General features: G+C 33.0%; 1 protein-coding gene across 2 annotated transcripts; it reads right to left on the reverse strand.

The window, feature by feature from the left end:
* Positions 1-715: 715 nt before the first annotated feature.
* On the reverse strand, positions 716-22,117 carry LOC137923713 (WD repeat domain phosphoinositide-interacting protein 4-like). Of its 2 annotated transcripts, XM_068766961.1 has the most exons (9): positions 21,932-22,117; positions 19,633-19,707; positions 16,073-16,250; positions 6,156-6,330; positions 4,453-4,664; positions 3,123-3,280; positions 2,131-2,216; positions 1,588-1,683; positions 716-1,321 (listed from the first exon to the last, which is right to left on the reverse strand). In XM_068766961.1, exons 1-8 carry the CDS (start codon positions 21,984-21,986, stop codon positions 1,612-1,614), a joined length of 1,011 nt encoding a protein of 336 aa, XP_068623062.1. In that variant the 5' UTR covers positions 21,987-22,117; the 3' UTR covers positions 716-1,321; positions 1,588-1,611. The 2 variants fall into 2 exon arrangements, with proteins under 2 accessions (XP_068623062.1, XP_068623063.1); XM_068766962.1 differs by lacking the exon at positions 1,588-1,683.
* Between the last annotated feature and the right edge of the window lie 494 nt (positions 22,118-22,611).

Below are 22,611 nucleotides of genomic sequence, written 5' to 3' on the forward strand. Positions count from 1 at the left end.
AAAGGGAAAAAATACGAAATGTTTAGTGCCGTTCATATTTTTATCTTTTGGAATTATGACAATTGATCCGTAATTGTTATTTGATTTTATTATATCGATTTTTAACTAAGAATATAATATTATATAAAATAAGAATTGGTAGTATTTGAGATGAGATGCTTTTTTTTTTGACGCTTTGGTTTGAATGCATTGTACAAAGTGATATATATATATATATAAAAGATAGAAGAGAAACCATTACTTATTATGTGGAGAATTAGCTCATTCGTTGTTTGTTTACAAAAATGTTATTTTTTAAAATGTATCGATTATTTTTGACGCCAAATGAAATATATATATCTACGCTTGTAGGTATAGCATCAATATCAAAATATATTCTACCAATTCAATTGAGCCTCATTAATAACAAACAGTTCACGTTATTACGAATTAATTTGAAACTAAACAAAATTATTAATTCATGTTAATTATTATAAGAAATCTAACACAAGAAACCGTTTTGTTGTAGTGTTAAAATAAAAACTTTTACCGAGGTATGCTAAATTGATATTCATTACCGATGTATCAGATGTATCACTAACAGTTAGATCAAAGGCAGTACGAATCAATTTGCAAAATGTAAGAGAAAACCGCTAATTATTAATAACTTAGAAAAATTCTGTCACAAATCACGCGACAGTAAAATATTCGATATATCTTGGAATAAAATACATAAGGAATTTTAAAGTTTACTTATATCCGTCAAAAATATACGGTACTTAAAGATATAACTACGATTTAGGTGTTAAAAAAGCCATTTCGAGTACAAAAATAAGAGAAGCGTGGATTTTGCTACTACACAAAAAATTAAAAATCTCAATTTGTGCAAAGGGCATGGAAAGTTTTTAAGAGGGATGTTTGAAGAGTACATTTATTTTTATAGTCAAAACTGACGCTACTGAAGGTGAAAGGGTTTGAGGTTATAACTTTAAAACGGCGTCGTTATTACAGACTAAATATAAAAAATGTTTCACCCGAAAATATGCGATATAAAATCGACTGCAATATTGCAATTTACATATTCATCATTTTGTATTCCGTTACCTAAGTAATATTTCACCCTGCACGCGTGTGTGTATATTTATTATTTTTGCGCAGTAGCAAAATACCACAGATTATAATATCACACATATAGCACGATAGTAAAAAAACTTTCGTCACAATGACGTGGCTTATTTGTTGACTTTGCTAATTGTCACAGCATTTCTTAATATAATTATTAGTCCAACGGTTAAGTAATTTACGAAAGAAATCATTGCAGGAACTCGTCGTCTTCGCCAACCTGAAAAGAAAAATAAAATTTTATTTTCATCATCATTTCGGTCGTACACAGATTTAAAGTTCAAGATCACCCACAAAGCAATAGAGAGATATGCCCGAAGTTTCGTTGCGTGATCGAATAAAAAATAAGATCCGCAGAAAAATCTAGAACTCTGACATAGATCTAAGAATTACTCGTTTGAAGTAGCGGGGGGTAGGGTACATCGCTCATGCAACCGATAGGCGTTGTGGTTCAGCCGATAGACACGGCGTGATTAGGTCTCTTACTAGGTGAACTGCCAAACAGTTAAACTAGCGGGAAATCGCTGAACGCGGGCAGCGTCGGCAAACTTTGGCGGATGCCTTCCAGCGGGCGTCTAACGGCTGAAAATAAAATAAAGAAAAAAATCAAGGTCGGAAACAAGTCTCAACTCAGAGTCGCTCCAGTAGCTTAAATCATACGCCATGCTTGCCGGACCATGGTTTACCAGTTTTGTGAGTTTTCATGCCACCTGCCGCTTGCTAATCCGATGGGCCATAAAAGTTCGTCTATGGATGCCCTGATCCGACCTCACACAGAAATTCCGAGCGATGCCTTCTCCTCGAGTCTTTAAAGGACTAAGTTCAGTGAAGCCCAGTTTAGGACACCACATTTCAGTGCAGTAAGTAATGATCATTATTGGTAACACACAATGGTCGTAGGCTTTCGTCTAAAAGCACTGAAGGATTTTGGACGATAACGTACATTTTTAATTTATGGTTTTACTTAGTTAATCAGCTAAATAATTAGCTCTAAAATAAAACAGAAATTTGTAACATTTAGTTACTTACCTGCAAAAAATATTCAAACTCGTTTCGATGGCAGTTTCCTTCGGCCGAAAACGAGAACTTGTGAAAAGTCCCATCTTCGCATACAACTGGAATTGGAAAAAATTAAATTTCTATTATCAGAGATCACATTTTCTGATTCATATTTATCTACAGTTTATTTTAATCATTAACAGCCCCGCTTTTGAGGGCCTCTCGCTCTCCTCCTATCGTTTTTATGGGACAAGACATTACAATCTTATTAATAATATATAACATCTTTAATTAAAATACTTATTTACTTTTACAATTAAACAATTTTTGCATATTCACATAAGGTTGTTTTGTTTATTTTAGCTTTATTTATTTCACATTAGTGTTTTTTCTAAATTTAATGTGTTGGTTCATTATGAAAAGAACTTGTATGAAGAGAAAATCCTGGATCCCGACATAAGATTGCAAGTTTCTCGGGATAAAATGCTATGTAATTCACACTATGTATTAATTATATAGCATTGCCAATGTTCACAAACAAGTTTCTACAGGATGGACGTAGTAGTACTATAGTCCCCTATAGATATGAGGCCTATGCTTTGTAGGCGTCCATGGACTGAAACGACGAATGGGCGATCGAGTTTGATAAACCTAAATGTGTTCAAACAGATTACAAATGTTGAGAGTATACATAGATTTATAAGATTCCGTATTTAGCGGTAGAGTCAATTTTTTTGAGCTACCTCGGTAACCTTGATAATATACAACTTATCGTAAATAATTTATATTATTTTTTTATTTGTGAATCGAATCGTCGTGCTACAAATACGCATAGTTACTCGAACGTTTGTCAGCCTAGTTTAGAAGCCGTATCCATGATAAAACAATATCAGAGTTCTGTTGATTACACATTTTATCAAAGTATCTTCCTTTTTATATTTCACACCACTTGAACAGGGTGTGTGTGTGTGTGTGTGTGTGTGGGGGGGGGGTTTAGAATAGTATAATAGGGGTTAGCTTACCAATGGCGGTGCGGTCATCGCTGAAGGAGCAGAGGGAACGGTGAGGCGGAGCTGCAGCCGAGCACACGTGCCGACCTGTTCCGCGGGCTGCCCACACGTGCAGTGTCCCCTTGTCCGACACACAGCACACCAACGACGCATCCGGGTTGAAGCTTATGCTATAAGGTGTTACATAAAAACATTGTGAAACTACTCAATGCACATACTCATATTACTATCATATCATTTACAATGACGCGGCGTGGGTAGGTCCTCTTGGTGAACCGAATGCGGATAAAGCAAGAATGGTCATCGTGGCGGTATGATGATGACGATTTACAGTGACCATTTGTCTACGTCACGATAAGAATGTCAGAAGATGACAATCGGATAGAAATCGGGTTTCGCTATATGCATTCTTCAACTCAAAGCTTCGAAAGATCTGACAGCTCACAACATATTCAGATTTTCGTTAAAATATTTACCAAATGACTAAATATAGGCTTATGAGTTTGTCGGCCAATGATGTATCACTGAATTTTTAACGCCAATAGACTACAGGACAAACGTTAATATTTTTAACAAAACTTTAGTCAGTCAGTCAAACAACAATCAGGAAAAAAATACTTACTACAGATATGTAAAAGATTCTTCAAAGCGCGGCGTTTTTGAGTGTTGAGTTTTTTTATTTATTTTATAGTGTCGTTTCAAAGGTATATCCTTTAAATAATAACAAAGGGCTATTCGTAATAGAGGTAAAAATCTCATAAAGATAAATGTATGGATCATTCGCTATCTATCTATAGTAACGCTTTAGCGGAAAATAAATAATAAATAACGATAATATATTAAGAAAGTGTGTTTAAAATTAGCTTATCTATATTTATAATTATTACGTTTTAATATCTGTCCCTGCAGACATCGTACTGCTAGAAGTCATTGGCTCGTCACATTTTAATAAAAAAAAATTAAAGTAACGTATTTCAGAGTTAATACAGGTGATTGTAAATAGGCGTATAAGCTCTAAACTTTTTTGCTGAAAATGAAGCTATACATATATTCACCAGCTTTTATACTAATAACCAATCTCCCTGTATAACTTTTTTTCAGCATGTTAGCAGAAAGAAGCCTAGTGCAAGGCATAAGGCCCCGCCAAAGATCGGCACGTTGATCTGGTACTGTTCGCATCCAACAACTACGCTACACTTAGTGCGGTCTACTCCACGCCGCGTCCGCCAGCTCGTGATCAACAATCGAGAACCCTTTGGCCCCAATGGCCAAGAATTTCTCAGAGCTACGTCGTGACCGTTCTACGTATCTCTACATTTTAATTTTGTCACTTTATACGTACCAGTAAACCTCCGCATGATCTGAACCGCGTCGCAGCTCGTGCAGCAACTGCTTTGTGACGGTGTCCCATAGGCGGATTATAGTTCCTCTTCTTGACGCTGTAGCCAACTTCGAGCCAGTGGCAGCAACGCTCACGCACACTAGCTCACTCTGGTGGCAGCTGACTACGGCGGGGGAGCTTGAATGGGCGCCTTTTACTGCTCGAGATACGTCCTGCAATAGTACATTAAAATTTAAGAAAAACTTGAACAAACTTAGGTACTTAATTTAAATTTGTAAATATAACTTTGCTTCTTAAATAAATTGTCTCAAGCACTCCATTAGGAGTCAAGTAACTAAGGAGTAGGAAAAGGTAATTGAAATAAAACATCAGGTTATGAAGTAGATCGCATGACTTACGTAATGCAACTGCAAATATATAAAGTTAATAACTGTAACGTTAGAGCGAACTGCTATATGTTATACCCACTATACTAAATGAAATTAAATAATAGAAAGTACAACATGAAATACAAACAATTTTTTAATTGACGTTACTATTTATTTTATAACAGTTAAATGTAAATTGTAAAAGTAATTTAGCTTATTGGTAAACTGCATTATTTATGTCTAATCTATTTACTTTGTAATGTAAGTGAATATACACACTAAATCAAACCAATAGTTTATATGGTGTAATATTTAAGAAAATTGCATTTTATGTGATAGAAAATTGAATAATTATAATAATAAAAAAGAAACACCATTATGGAATGCTTGTATTTCTTAAAGTTATGTATATAGCTTTTTATGCATCTTCAGGTTTTATATCGTAAAGAATTCCCGTTGTTATGTTACGCATAAGTTATGGTCTTGTTACACTTTAGCCTTTGCGTGAAATTTGTTGTCGGTCAACGCGACGATTATTTTGACCCGCGAGTTTGCATTTGGCCGATAAAATATGGAGGTTCATGTGGCAATTAGGTTTCTTTTTAAGTATAGTAATTTCGTTAAAGCTACTTTGGCAATATAAATAGGCATGTTTATGCTTCAAACTTATATGGATAAACCTGCCCTAGGAAGTTATGAGAAGGTAATTCTATCTTCATTTATCATTCTATTCCGGCTCTATCGCATTGTAGGGTGTGATCATGTACGGTGCCGACCATATTGGACGTCGGTAACTTGGTTTGCAAGACCCATTTATGTTAACCTATTTAATATCAATTTAATGATGCAAATAATTATAATATATTCACTTTATTGTCACCGGTGTACCATATATAGGGTATCACAAAATCAATGATTTCTGAAGTTACAAATTACGTAATAATGATAAAGTAACAAAAAGCGTTTTGAAAATTCGTATTATGTATTAACAATCGTCGTTTCAGTCGAAAGACGCCTACTACAAGGCATAGGTCTACCCAAAGATATATATTAAGGGATATACCATAATCGCCCAAGAAGGTAGAACCACGACCCGGTAGGCAGGTATTGTTTAGCTAACATTACTACCACTATGGAGAAAAACTCTACCAACGATTTTATCTGAGATTATCGCTACGAACGATCACCCCTATTTCCAATCACCGTGTATAATATCACAGCCAAGTGTTTATTTCACAGAAAAAAATGAATTTGTTCGAAATTATATTGACAGTGATTTTAGTTCGTTACTATTTTTGGAATAAAAAAACCTTTGTTAAAGTACGTAGCACTTACCAGCAGTTGCAGTGATCCTTTCCGATGCGCAGGCGCAGCCAGTATTTGCACGGCGTTATGGTCGGTTGCCAACGCACACAGAGGCCTTGGAGTAGCCGGCGTGCGGAGTAAGGCAACGCGTTGGAGGTTTGGCAGGGATAGCACTTGGATACTAGATGGCAGCACAACCGCGACTCTGAAAATTAATAGAGAAATACTAAAATATGCGCCCATACAAAGTTCACATCCGTCGTTGTCGCACCAATGTGGGAAGACACTCTCCTATCACTCGTAGATAAGTTCTTCATAAACAATTGTCTATGAAAATAAATAGTTTAGACCAGAGGTGGCCAAACTGCGGCTCGAAAGCCACATGCGGCACTTTGAACGATTATTTTGGCACCGATTGATTGTCGAATTATTTCAAAGTTTAAATTTATATAACCTATGTCAGTTCCCGAGAAATCGGAACAAATTAGTGGTGTAAATATTAATTATTATATCACCATAACATTAGCGAAATCTAAACACCGATCAGAATTAACTAACCGGCATCTTAAGTATTATTAGGAGTGATGTCATTCATATAGGTGTGCCATTATATCTAACTTCAATACACACATTTGTACTTTTATTTAAACAATGTCTGTAAAAATGATTTAAAAAATAAAAAAAAACATTTTTGGGTGTTTTAAATGCGTATTCAATTGTGACTCGCAAAATATTTCAAAGTTCGAAAAATGGCCCGCACAATCAAAGAGCTTGGCCACCCCTGGTTTAAACATTTACCATGTTTCTATAATTCCTTTGAAACGAAATGTTTTGGCACATATTGATGCGTAGCATTCTGATATTAATACATAATTAACTAGTAAATATATAATTGATAAATAGTTAAGAAATAGTAGGTACTATTATTTTTTTAAACTTAGATTAAGGTATGTAGATAAATGACGTACGAATCCCATACGATGGCCGTTATAAGAAAGCCCTACATCAAAAAGAGGGTTACGCTCGGAGTTTCGCTGTGAGATCAAGTCAGAAATAAGGAAGAACCATGGTCATCGACGTAGCTCGAAGATTTGCTCGTTTGAAGTGGCCGTGGATGTCGAAAGGTTTTCGGGTTCGGGCGATTCCGTGCCAGTTGACGCGGCGTGGGTATACCTTTCACAAGGTGGAGACACGACAGTTAAAGTCGCGGCCAGCGCAAAAGGGGTCTTCGTGGCAAATTTGGGGGAGGCCTATGACTTACAGTTAGCGTCTATCAGCAACAAATCAACAAGGTGAAAAGGATGAGAGTATTCCTATGTATAATATAATTTAAAAAAAATAAATACTTTTGATTCCCATATTGTGGTGGTTGTGGAAAAATATGTACCTAGTCCGCCATATTGGAACGGCGACCATCTTGAATTTTAAATTTTGACATAATCATCGTGTTTTACTAGTGTAGCCATTTCATTTGATACCCATATTGAGGGGGTTAAGGAAAAATATGTAAACTGCCATTTTGTATCGGTGGCCATCTTAGATTTATAATGTTATTGATTTTATTATATTGTATTGTCATCTAAATTAAATGTGTGTACGGGAAGGTGCTTAAATTTCAATTTCTAATTTTGACCCAAATAAACAAATTCCGTACGGGTCGAACTAAATAAAACCGTTTAATAAAAATAAAATAGTATATTGTTTAACGCTCAACGCAATAATTTTATGACATAATTCTTATTTGTATGAAAACGGTAACTACGACGCAAAATAATACGACGTAGTAACTACCGTATCCATTTTCGTTATACTAGTGGTGTGTGTTCTGAATACAAATTAAAAACAATTTGAACTTGGAATAATTAATAAACTTCCGTGCGTTTTGCGGTATTTACAAATTTATTTGCGCAATTGCGAACTGATTATAGATTACCACGTCATACTCGCGTTACTAACAATATGCTATTTATTTTTGCGATAAGCACTGTAAATAATGGCAAATACAATAGAAAATAAATGCAAGAGAAGTAATGTTATACGTGTTTTTGTCATGGACAGAATTGTTCCCGCTTGGTGTTTAGAGGACATTCCATTTGACGAGGCATAGTGATAATGGCGCTTAACTTAGATTTCTTTAGTAAGCAACCTTGACGGTATTCCTGAGGAACCTGTGCGCAGGTCGTAACATAAGTTACACAAGATTTGGAACCTTCTAACCTATAAAGACTGAATAGCTTGACAGTAATTGTATGTGTCTAAAAATACACAAAATTTTCCTTATTCTACTTTCATTTTAAATCATTCTTTTGGCAACAAAAAAATTGTCAAATACCTTCGTTCCAAAAACATTGGACGTGGAGACGTCATAATTGCTGTACTAAAGATTTCTCTATAGAACACACAATATAAAATAATAGTTAAACTTTATTTTTTTTATAAAAGACCTGTGTTGTAATCGGTTGGCATTTATAGTTAGAGTTTTGAAATGGCACTGAGATAGATGTGCTTGCCCGAGACATGCATTGTCTAACTTTAAGCGCTCAGGAAGCTTATCTCAGGCTGTTACATCTTTTATTTCAGATTGTAAGGTCGCAAAGGATTCAGAACTTAAATTACCTAGCTAGATGATAGACTGGGCAAAAGCCTCTGCACACAGTCTCGATTATTTATATTATTGCTTTAGAACATCACTCGACAAAGCCTGTCGTTCCATGAATTACTTATTAGATTAAGGTTGTATGTTCGCGTCATTGTTTCAGTTAAGCATAATAGTAAGTCTTAGTCGAAACGATGTAAAATTCATTAGTCATCATGTTGACCTATTAACTGCACATGCTAGCTTTTCTATGTATTTAGGTTAAATAAAAAATATTATTCCTATAATGTTTCACGTTTCGGTAAGCCTACGGATTATATAAAGATTTCCAGATTGTTGTCCGTTCTTCATAGATCAGATCGCGTTTTGAATACTTTTAGCTTTCAGTTTATAAATAGCGTCATAATTAAGTTCAGTCCGATTCCAATTTTGAATTGAAATCGACGCACGACGTACACTAATAGTAACTGTAAATGATTTTAAATGAACTTATGAATATAAAAACGAGCAAATAAAAAAAAACCTGGAAGTCATCAAAACAATTGTGTCGTAACAAATTCACGCATAAAAACTACGTTGCAAATATATAAGGATATCTATTATGTATGGAAACATACAATAGTTTCAAAGTAACAGAAAGAACGTATTTGGGTCAAGAAATTGTTACGTCGGCATTGTTAAAAAAGTATTTAAACCATAGATGTTTGTATATACGAAATATGACTGGTTTTATAAGTATTTTTTTCCAAACAACATATTTTGTTTTTTTTAAACAAAATGATTAAGTTAATATACAAGACACGGTTTTGTAAAATTATTAAAACTCTTTGCTAAGTGCCAATACATTAAACTTATCTTGCCAATCAGAGACGTCTATGATGGGCCTAATAATAAGGCTCAAGGTTACCCAAAGAGCAGCAGGGAGGGCTGTACTAGGAAATGAGGGGATCCGTAAAAGAGCAAAGGTCATGTAGCTCAAAGAATTGCTCGTTTAGTGGCAGTGGATGAGGCAAATCGCTCGTGCAACCGACGGCTGTTGGGACCAATTGGTTTCTAAGTGGGAAACATGAGGCGATAGTTGCGTCGCGGGCAGGCCGCTCGCTGGTTGGAATTACGACTTAGTCAAGGTGGCGGGAAGTGGCGGGAAGTCGCGGTATGCGGGCAGCGCAAGACTGGTGATCGTGACGATCTTTGGGGACGCTTATGCTTTGCAGTAGATGTCTATCAGCTGACACGATGATGATATACATATTTTTTTCTATATCTAAGTTAGGGAAAGAAGACATCGTTTACAATTCTTGTATAAATAAGTGGCTTATTTATGAACCTTTTGTCTAATATTTCAGCCCAAAGACGTCCATTGCTGGACATAGGCCATCACCAAAAGATTTCCAATAAAGCTGGTCGGAAACTGCCTGCTTTCTGCGATATCCGTCGACCTTTAAAAGGTCGTCTGGCCACCATTTCTACGTATAAATAATAAAATAAAATTACGTTTATACTATGTCGTAACTAACATCTTTATTTCACAAAGATAACTTGTTTTCGCACAGTAAAGTATAAGAATACGACGTATTGTTTACGCAAGTTAAAATTACAAAATTTAAACAAAATTTTTCTTATACTCCTGTGGACTAGTTCAGTAAATGTACGTTAAACTTTTTGTGGAAAAGACAAGATCCATTTTAATAACGTCAACATTTTGTTATATTTTCGTTGTCAAACATGAATAGTAATCTTATAACACGGTTGATTTGTTCTGCGTTATTGGAAAACGAGTTATAGAAGCATTCGCTAAAATATGTTATGTATAAATGATTGAACTTCATGATTCATTAAAGAGTGTTAAAATTGAATATATTTAATTTCATAAGAACACACGCAATTGGCATTATGTGAAAATTAATATAAATCTTACAGTACAGAAATATAATATGGAAATTCACCGCGTTATAAAAGGAGTGGGATGGGAACTAGACATAAAAGTGTAATCGCGTAATATGAAAATGGGTTTTAAATATACTGGTTTCTATTTATTACTTGATTATACATATCAATGTATGCTAAGTATATAGGTAAACTGTAAAACCAAATCTGATCCGGTCTGCTAGCGATCATCTATAACTAACCTCTGTCGGAATTGTACTATTAACATGTTGAGTAAACAAAAGCTAGCAATAACTCTGCATAGTTCATATCTATAGTGACAGATATTGCAGGCATTGACACCAGATTCAAAAATACAGTCTTGAAGTTAGAAGCGACTCGAATAATGTCCGTATGATATTATTCGCACAGCATTGGAATGAATGCTTAGTGTGACATATTTTTATTCTTACGCATTCATTTGTAATAAGTTACAGGAGCTACGATACGACATCGTCAGCGGCGCATCGAAAAGGGGAATTCCACACAAATATACAGTACAGCGGTATATGGGCGAAGATCGAAGGAATATACACACTCCTACTTTGGAAACGTGTTGTTATTAGTTCAAAACCTACCAGCGCTAGGAAGAATCCCAAAAAGTAGTTACGACATTATGATACTACTAATTTATAAAGTTAGTCATGTTGGAGGCGATATTTATTTTAAATTACAGACTTAAATAAGAAAAGTAATTGTTGATGACAAATGATGTGAAATTTGTGAACGAATTATTTACTAAAAAAAATGGTAAGGAACGTAGGAAGGATCGGATGGAAACGGCATTAGCCTTTTCACGTGACTTTACAACGGTTGTCTGCCAACTTTAGGGGAGAACGTCCAAGCTGCGCTTGCCATCCCCACTCCCGATCCTGAGGCTCCAGGGTCAAACGCTTTCGCCTCATTTATTTGTGAGAACGGAATTTGATAAAGAATCACGGGAGTTATTTACTTGTACTGTGTAATATGTAATAGTTATTATTAGTATTATAATAAATAAATATCACCATTACGGTGCATAAAACTTATATAACAGCATTGAATAAATAATAGAGGGCATCGTTAACTGCGCATGGCATTCATTGTGAATTTAGATTAGGTACATTGGACTAGGAAAGGGGACATGACAGATCTCCTGTGTTTGTATTGAAACATATAAAGTTTTTCATAGTTATTTACTGCTATACATACACCATCCGTTAATGACAAGATATTGTTTTATCTATAATAGTTTTAGGACTCGGTGACGTCACTCCCATAGATTGACATTTCACGAAGTGTTTGGTAACAGGTGTCAAAGCTTCACGGAGGTGAGTGTATAGCTGTGTCAACGAGAAGCTTTAATGCTTTTGCATTTATTTCCAATCATCCTGTATAAAGTGATCATTCTGAAATATGTTACATTAATTTATATTTTCTTAATGGATGCAACAGGTTAATAATCTGGATATAGTCTGAATGGACAGATAGTAAACAATAATTAATTTTAATATCAAGTAATTCAAAATGTTATTATAATCATTACGTTATTTACTATTTTTTTTAATATGAGGCCTCCGCTATTGGGACTTCTCCTTCCACCCCTATTTTGTTGGAAACAGGGTATTTTATTTCTTAACAATTTTTTCACATGAAATTTTTATTTTCGTCCTCGTCTTCCATAGTTCGCAATATCTTTTTTTCTTCCTTCTATCATTCCATAATTCCATCTTCCTTTCTCAATCATTCCATTCTTTTCATGTTATTTATTATTGCCACATAAGCTATACATGATCAATATATAACTTATGTGCCTTTTAAAGGTTTTAGTTATAAAGTGACGTCAGCCCAGAGTTGACAAAAAATATTCTTTATATTGGCACTAAAATAATGATACGCTTGTTATAGCTTTTCCTAGATGTCATAGAATTGGTACATTAACATATGGGCAGATATTTTAAGTGATAATAAAGCGTGAGGAATAATTGGTTAATTTTTATTATTAAGGATATTGTAAAAGTGACCACAAAAAACACGTAAGTTGTTGGCTGTTCTCAGATCAGGAGATGTTTGGAGCCCTCGTTTTAAGTTGAAGGCTGTCATTAATAAAGATTTCCAAACTGACTGACTGAGAATTACTTTGATTAGCAACAACAGTACTTGACTGTATTGTATAAATTATGTGACATATAAAGAAAAGCATGAAAAACAATAATTGTATCCAGTAATAAACGTAATGAACATGCAACTTCTACACCTTGCACTCAAAATCGATAGTAACAAAGAGAAACAATATCTTCCTTGTGTAATTCTGTGTTAGTCGGTTAAGGCCACTATAATCTTATCGAACAGTAGGTAGTAAGAGCTATTTGTTTTATCCATATCATTACTTCATATTGCAACGTATATATATATATATATATATATATATACACACACATATATTTAAGATGTCCGACTCATCACGTGTTATTAAATTATTTAATTGATTTTCCGCTTTGATTCATTTACAGTAATCACTTGTTGGTTATGTCCGAGATTGATTTAGCAACAAAAATATCTGGAGACGAAATTAAGGAACAAAGGCCGATGAATTGGCAAGTTGAAGTAAAAGTATGCAGTGCTTATAACGCGCAAAACTTGCTGCTTTGACATTTAGGTTCTAGAGTGGACAGACAACCTTGTCAGGGTCTTTGAAAGACACTGGATGCTGACCCAAACAACTTCGTCTGTTCTGGGAGGACGTCCTGTGCTACGCTTTCCTGGCCGTGGTCTCTACTCCGAAACCTAATGGCCCTAGCGGATGTCTGTTATGCGTATCATGTAGCCTATCCACTGTCCAACTGATAACATCTGTTAGTGTTGTACAAATTACAAGCCCTTTGAATAAATACGTCCATGCCATGCTTCGTTTTCGCAGTACAAACAAACAATGCTATATTAACCTTGCACGGAAAATAAAGCATAGTTGCGGTGAAAATAATAAGTCGCACAATATGTTCAACTGTTTTAAGGTAGAACACGAGGTGATACTAAATGTAACACGGATTGAAATCATCACTTCCATTATTATATTTATATTTGTGGATGACGTGAAAATTCAAAATTGGAACACGTACGTAACTTACGGCATTAAGGGGGCTATAATGATATCATGCAATATAATTAATAATCTAATACAGAGCGGAAGGCTTTCATGTTATACTCGAGGAAACTACAATCTAATACTATAACGCGGATAGTTAAAAATATATTTAAAATAATCTTTAAGGAATAAATTTAAAAAGAAAAAAGTATCCTTAAAGATCACACAGATCTCATTCACGTTTAATTAAAAATTTTAAAACATAAAATGTGACACATATAAACATGAATGCGACGATAGTAATTTTCATATTCAACAGATACAATATAATGCGTCAATAATGTTATTTAAAGATCATCATTAACGCATTATATTGTATTTAAATATCAATTATACCTTGAAACGCGGTCATGTGAATAAGTTTAAATTAATTAAAGGGAACATAATTTTTTGATAAAACTTAACTATTACGAAGACGGTTATATGAAGATCAATGAATTTTAATGGTTTAAGAAATCGTTAAACAGTTAAGTCGGGGGAACTCCACCGGCAAACTTAATGTGAATTTGTTAGCGAAAGTAATCAAAAAAAAATTTGACTTCCGCATTTGAGAATGGACTTTCACTGCTGTCTTTTTGTCTTTCCTCGGGTTCAAAATGATAGGGTGTAGAGGGCGCCAAGCTAAAGACTTTTTATGGTAGGGATGCTCAAGGGCTTATTATAACGGATTGGGGGGCTTTGGCTGTCGCACTATGGAGTAACTAGGCGCAAGAGCCTTCACGAAGTGACGAAAGACAGTCATAGCCGATATGACTTTCTATCGTCGATAACACCCGTTATACATTCCGATACGAGGGGGCCCGTGTATGCCGAACCTCGACTTGGTCGATTACTATTGCCCGGCTAATAACCTTACTACCATTTTGGAAAGCGTTAGTGCTGGAACATATGGAGGAAGAGACTCCAGCAGTACTTCCATTTAGTATGATTGGAGATTGTAGTTCCCTGTGATATACGACCCAACCTCGTTTCCGATGAGACCAGTTGGTAGTCGAAGGTCGACGATAACGGTTTGCAAAATTTCGCCTAAATTTATTGTGTTAAAAGCGAAATCTGGGCTCTGATTTTGGTAGCAGCGAAAAATGTACGCTGTACATATGCAGTTGCTAATAAACAAAAATGCGATAGCAAATAATCTTGACTAAAATCATCAGTTCAATAACCTACGATAAGTGTGTCAACGGACTAGAAAGGCTTGAAGTTTTGTACCAAATACTAGAATATACACGAAGTCCTCGCGTGGTTTTGTTTTGCCTTGAACTTATAGATTGAACAAACATAATACGACGTATGACGTGCTTATGTTTAAATTCGAGTTAAAATATAACGCTTGCCGTCATATAATTGCGACTTGATTGCTTTTCAAATATTACTCCAGAATTAATGAATGACGTACAATGCGTTCAATCAACAAGTCATCGTAACTTGTGCTTATATCGGGCTCATCGGCTATTTGATTTGTTAAATCATTTTATTTCGATTTCTTTTTGATAAAATATTACGATTCGCCGATATTGATATTGAATACCTTGAGGAATGTCTACATTGTAATCTGACTAAAACTTGAGTTTTACTTTAATAGCAGTCACAACTTAACAACAACCTTGGAGATTGTACTATTTTTAAATTTTCTACAGTACGTCGTTGTTTCAGTCCAAAAAAAGTCCACTGCAAGACAAGCCTACCCCAAAGATATCTATGGGGAATATACCGTAATCGCCGCGCTTGGCAGGCGGCTTGCTCTGAAAATTTGTTTTATGAGCAGTGACAAACCTAAAACTAAACATAAATTGTGAATTATATAAGATTTAGAAAAACAGAACCCGCGACCTACGATCGCAAGTTTCAGACCTCTACCGCTGGGCTACCACTGCGCATTTAATTCGTAAATAAATCTTTATGACTGGGGAAATTTGAATTTTTCGCGAGCCGCAACTTAATACGAATTTAAAATACGCAAACAACTATTTTTTTTACAAATATTATATTTATTCAAATTATATGGCAATAATACAAAGTGTATTGAATTGAAATATAAAGGCACACGTATATGACGGCATTCCATATAATACTTAGATGCCGGTTTGTTAAATATGATCGGTGTTTGGATTGAGCTAATTTTATGGTGGAATAACAATCAGTAATTTACTTCCCAGGAGCTGAAGTAGGTTATATAAATTTAAATATTGATATAATTCGATAATCAAACGGAGCCAAAAATAATCGTTCAAAGAGCCGCAATTTGGCCGCTACTGCCGTATGATCTGAACAGAAAAAACATAACTTTTTCTATCAACTTACTTGTCCTTCCTCGCTCTCAGCGCACGAATGGGCGATTTAAACAACACCTCAGCGGCATAGCCGCGGCGCCTGTCATCTAGTAGCAGGAGGCAGCAGGGCCTCCGCGCGCGTACCAGAAGCAACCAATTTGTTCTGAACACCATCTCGCATAAGGTCACTTCACCCACCTCTTCTTTGCCTGTTGGAATTGTGTCATTTTCTGATATATTTCTGATATAAACTTTGCTTTACATCTGTTATCAACCAATGAAAAAACAAATACTTACATAGGATATGGATAATATTACATACACAAATTACACATGTACATACTTTCATGTAAGCTAACTCATCAAGATGTGTTTGAAACAACGAGGCTTATAGATTTGAAATTTTGTAGAAATGTTCTTTTCGCTGAATAGAGGTAAACACTACCTAACTTAACTAAATAACTATAAAATAACACGACTTAACTAAATTTTACCCGTAAGAGAGTTGAAAGGAGTTCATAAAAAGTTCACAAATATTCCCAAACTATATCTAATAGGTATAAAACTTGTCCAAGTAAATTTTTTGGCATGTTAAAAAATACCAGGAATGGAATTTATGAAAATACACCCACAAAAGGCAGCGCGGCCAAGGTTAATTTTGATAAAATGTTTATCGCAGTACTATTTGTGTCTGATTTTGGTGACATTAAAAAAGTTATATTTTGAAAAAATAAACAAGATAGTAAAATTTTTTCTTGGTATGAAAATCAGTGAATCTATTTTATTCGGTAAATTATGAGCATGAATATAATAAAGTTAAAAAAATTTACACAATTGTAGGACTATCATAACACTCTTCGCTACAAACAATAGCCACCATGTTTATTTTTGCCTTATAAATTATGAATCGGGTTCATGGTGTTATACTAGATAAAATTATTCGTATTATTTCATGTAAAAAATTGTTAAGCAATATGTATTTAAGTTTATCTACACTTTTTTGTATATTACTTATATATGGTAATTAGTATATTACTATAATATAAATATTTTTATTATGATTCGGTGTGTTTAATAAATTTAGAGGTTATGACATTCAAAATTATTAGAAGTTGTTTTATCTAAGCAATTATCTAATTAAACTATTTCAAATACGATGACGTCTACCCACACGCTATTTAATGTAAAAATTATGAATTGTACTAAAGAGTTGCATGATACTGGGTCTGTAAATTTAAAGATATGTATAAATATCTTTTAATTGGTTCATATTAAAATATAATATTCTAATTTTAAAATTATTACGAACAATCACTATTAGCAGGTAATCACCTAATAATAGTGATATTGCCTGATAACAGTGTGATGCATCACAAGGTTCTGTGATATAAAGAAATATTATTATTACAAGTTTGTAGAAAAAGGGTATCATATGTATATTACATTATAATGTAAATTTCGCAATAAAAGGTTGATCTATTTATTTTAATAATACCTTTTTGTGTATACCTAGCATCAGAAAATAATTGTTATAATAACATAAAAAGTACAATGATTCATCTTATCACAAAAAGCAAATTCTTACAGACAACCATAGTATGGAAAATTTGAAATAAATTGTATGAGATAGTTGAGAAGATATTTAATATATAATATATTTCAAAAAAGCATACACATGTTTTTACTTATATAAAAATATTTATTTATATAAAGAAATAAATACAAGTATAAATATAAAACATCAAATTGACTTGGAGGAAGTTCCCTCCATCTGACTTATAATATAGATAAACAAGGAGTAACGATAAAATATGGTAATTCAATTTTTTGTAAAATTATTTAGTCACACATAATAAATAGCATTCATCTGAATATCATGTTTAAAAATATTAATAAACAAAATAGGAACAAAACATGTTACATTTTAGAACACAGCATTCATTTCTAAAACATGATATTTCCTAAGTTATTTATACAAGGCCGGATACAAAATTTGAAATAAAAAAATAAATAATAGGAACATACTCAATAAGCTTATACAGTTATCTATTCATAATAACCCACATAATTTTTTTAATTTGTTGCAGGTTCTGTGAAAAGTTAGATATAATGGAATCATCATGCATTGTTTTGTTATTATATTACATTACGTTATTAAGAATATTATTTAAGTTCAGCAATTTCTACCAAAATTAGGTTTTTTTTACAAATAGAAAATTGGATGTGGATTAAAAAATGTGATTACAGGCATAATTAAGGATATAGATATATTTTCGTAGTTAATTTTTTATTCATTAAATTCTGTGCCTTATGAGAGATGTTATTTCAACCTACGACCACAAGTTTTAGTTGTTTATTAGAAGTTAAAATGTTATAACTTTTAACAGATATCTCTAGATCTAACATATGAAATAGAAATATATTATATATTTATTAATTTTAAATATCACATTTCCTTAATTGAACATGCTTCAAATTTTACCTTTGTAAAATAAATTGAACTAGAAAGAGAAGCTACTGAAATAACTGTGTTGTATTCATTCTAATATAACCCGTTTTAATCTTAAATGTTTGCTATAATTTGCATTTTAATAATAAATATTCTTACATTTATTCATAGCATAATCCTTACATATGTAATGGAATCTGTTCAATATATTATTATTAATATATATGCTATTTGATATTTAAAATAGTGTGTTTTTTCAATAAATGTGGTCACTTTTGTAAAAGTGTTCAGTCTGTAAAACAAATGTGCTTGGTGTGATACTGTTGAATATATTAATAAGGGTCCACTTTGTAAAAATATTTGGTATGAATGTTAAATATGTTAGATGTTGGTCCATGGTGTATGTGTTCAATATTAATAAAAAATAAGATAGATTTGTAGTGTGCCTCCTTGCAAGTGGATATGCATTGTAAGTGTTTAGTGAGAAAACTACATTTGCTAGATATGATATTTATCTATATTAGATGTGTAACATATGAACAAGTTGGTTTACACTGCAGAAATATTCAGTATGAATAATAAATAATCTAGATGTGATACTTTTTTATGGCCCTCACTATTGGAGGCCTCTCATTCCCCTATCTTTTGGAAGGACAGAGTAATTTTTTGTCTTATTAATTTATTTTTCACTGTCCTTTTCATTTTCATTCTCTACTATTATTGTTCACATAATCTATCATTCCATTCTTTCTTTCCACAATTCATTCTATCTTTCTCTTTCGTTTTAATTCTCATTCATACATCGCGTTCTTATTTCTCTATTTCCCAATTTTGTTTACAGAGATGTGACACTGAAGTGTGCCTTTTTTTGCAAGTGGGTCTATATTTTAGTATAAATTACACGATCTGATTCTGCAGATTGCCTCCTCGCAGGTGGGTTTATATTTTAAAAGTGTTCTGCTAGAATAATAATATTTAGGATATTCTCACTGAAGTGTGACTTCTCGATAAGTGGGTGCAAATTGTAAGCAAAGTTGTCAGAAAGGAATATAAAAACACCTACCTATGATTCTTACTGTAGCCTGATTTACCTACAAGTAAAACTACACTGTAAAAGTGAAAAATATATTTATAATACTTACTGTAGTGTGACTTCTCGACAAGTGGGTCCACATTGTAAACGCGCAGGCCAGATGTTAGGCAGCAAGTGAAGCAGCCTGTGGTTAGATAAGCATGGACATCATTAATATTAACAGCAATATGACAAAATCACATAACTACATTTTTTAAACTTTCATGGATGTGCAAAAATATATTAGCAATGGAAAAGGTATGAACACGCAAGTGTAAGTACAGATTAGGTGATTGCATTACTTTTTAACTAACAGCATTTTCATCAAGCGCAATTTTTGCTTACCAATACTCTCATATAACATGGTGATGGAATGTTGTGATTAATTGTATACTGTTAGTATTATCTTAAAATAATTTACTGTACACTTTAGATCATTTATAGTGATCACATATGTCAACTCCCACTCATCACCCTTCAACTTATATCTACAAAGGTTGCAAACACTCATATTTGAGTAGAAATGATTATGTTGCACATAAAAAAGAAACTATCTTTAGAAATTTATAATTTTACTGAATTAGTATGTTAGGTGATTATTTTCAAATTTTTAAAAACTTGATTTCATAAATTATAAAAATATATAACAACATAATCAACTCTTACGTACATAACATTTTTTAAAATTCTTTATGTAATACAACAGTAACATTATTAGATTGTCAAACATATGACAAAACGCCCTAGTCACTGGTACACATTTGTGTTCTGTATCATATTCTATCAAGTCAGATGTGGTGTTTATAGACAATCTTCTTCAATCTATTTTATCTTGTTGAAGATGGTAAGTTAATAAAAAGACTAGGAAAACAACTTTCAACATTTAGAAGTTTGTAGAGTAAATAGCATGGTTTTTATTTGAATAACATGTCTAAATTCATCACAAAATGTTGCAGTGTCACTTGGTCATGGAAACCAGGCTGCTGAAACAAGATGAGTTCTACTAAAATGGCATAATTTACCATAAAAAAAAATGTTTATGTTAACATCTGTTCTATACAGAGAGTTCAGTTATTTAAAGGAGTACAATAAAGCCTTATAGTGATAGAAAAAGCTTCAGTCTATCACAGTAGAATGATTGTATAAGAAGTTCATGTAACATCCCTTGACATGTATTATTTTTTTAATACATATGTAACTAACAAAACTAGTGAAATGTTGTTGAAAATAAAAGAAAAAAAAATAGTATTAAACAAAGAGGCATTTACATCTGAAAATTAGTATATGCAACCATTGAGATGCAAAAAGATTACACTACATATTTTTGTCTTACAACTAAGTTTATAACTTATGAAATTAATTTTACAAGCAAATGCGGGTATTCAGAAATATTTTTTAATAAATATAATACAACTAGCTAGTTACTTAATAGGTTAAATTTAATTAAAATTCTGTAGAATAGGTTTTAATCTGTTAATTGAGACAAAACATTAACATTTTCCAGGCTAGTTCATTCAACTTTTATTAAAATAAAATTTGTTATGCATAAAAAATCTTTGTGTTTACTAATTTACAGATATGTACACAGATATTACATTATGACTAGCAGAAGAGATTAGGTTATCTGTAATTTACTTTTAATATTATATTAAATAAAATTGAACTTATGTAGTATGACAAAATTTCATGAGGTAACTTTGCCATGGTAGTTAAAATCAATAATAAAGAAAGAAACTACAGATACTGGTAATAAAATAATCTCAAACTCTCTCAAGTGTATAATATGTTTTGCTTATGTATGCATAGCTCAAATTAACGTTCAAATCATTTGAAATGAATTGTGAAACAATGTAGAAAAATAATAACGATAGTTAACACGAGAATTATTAAATCCTTTTCCAATTTTAAACATATTTTTTTATCGATTTAGTAATATTATTTTTAGTAAAAATGATTATACATTGTGTCTGGGGTATCTATGAAAAATGTTTATAATAGGAGTTTTTACTCAAATATACTACATCACGCGTTAAGGCGCGATAAATTAATTGCGTATTTAATTATAAAAACAAATCGACTAAGCGTGGTATAACAAAAAGAGCAAACAAACAATAGTGAGTAGCAATGAAGAGTGAACGAAAACAATGCGTAGGCGTCCGCCTAAATATATAAACAACACGTGGAGCAGCAACGAGGAGGAAGCGTGGCTAGCACGTACTTGTACGCCAAAGAAAACCAATCCCAAACCTTTCTCTTACTTAAATATCCATCACTGCACATAGGGAGATCATCACAATCATGAATAATATACTACGCTAACTTCACGAGAACAAAGAACGCGGGTTGACGAACTGGGAAGTAACACAAACCTTGGTCCTGGCTAAACCCCAGGTGCGTGATGAAGCTGCTCCTCCGACGCGCCATGTCTCTCCCACCGTGAATTTATCATAAACATTTAGTAGTTTTTTTATCAATTGTCTCAGTTGACATTTTCACACCGATAATTTAAATACGCACATTTGTTATGTTACATGTTCCCTGTGTGTGATACACAGCTGATTTGATGACTGATGACAGCAAAACATACCAGTGGTGCCATTTAAAAAGTTATTGCCCTTACACAGTTTAAAATTTCCATACAAAATATTATTAAGGGAAACAAGTCAACAAAATTTTGAATAATGTGTAATCTTTAAAAAAGAATATTTACTTAATTGCAGAGTGTTCTATTGTAAATGAAAAGTGACGTTAAATTATACATGACTTTGTTAAATCATTAACCTTATGTTACTTGTTTTCATTTTTTAATTTTTTAAAAATTAATAAAATGAAGGTTTTTATTATTGATGTAAATTTAGAAAAGTATCCATTATTCATGAGAGTGGACGACCGTAATGTTTTTTATGTATTTAAATATCGCGTTGAAATTTTTCGTATGGTAATATTATATCGTATAATAAAAAGGATGTACATAGTAAAATACTGCCTGATTCGTAAAAATAACAAAAAACGTAATAAACTTCAAAATGTTTTTATCTTCTCTCTTTGA

Source organism: Battus philenor, unplaced genomic scaffold (genome assembly GCF_028537555.1).
Source record: "Battus philenor isolate CCGP_79_NKW_IND1 unplaced genomic scaffold, ilBatPhil1.0.hap1 SCAF_22, whole genome shotgun sequence".
Taxonomy (NCBI): Eukaryota; Metazoa; Arthropoda; class Insecta; order Lepidoptera; family Papilionidae; genus Battus; species Battus philenor.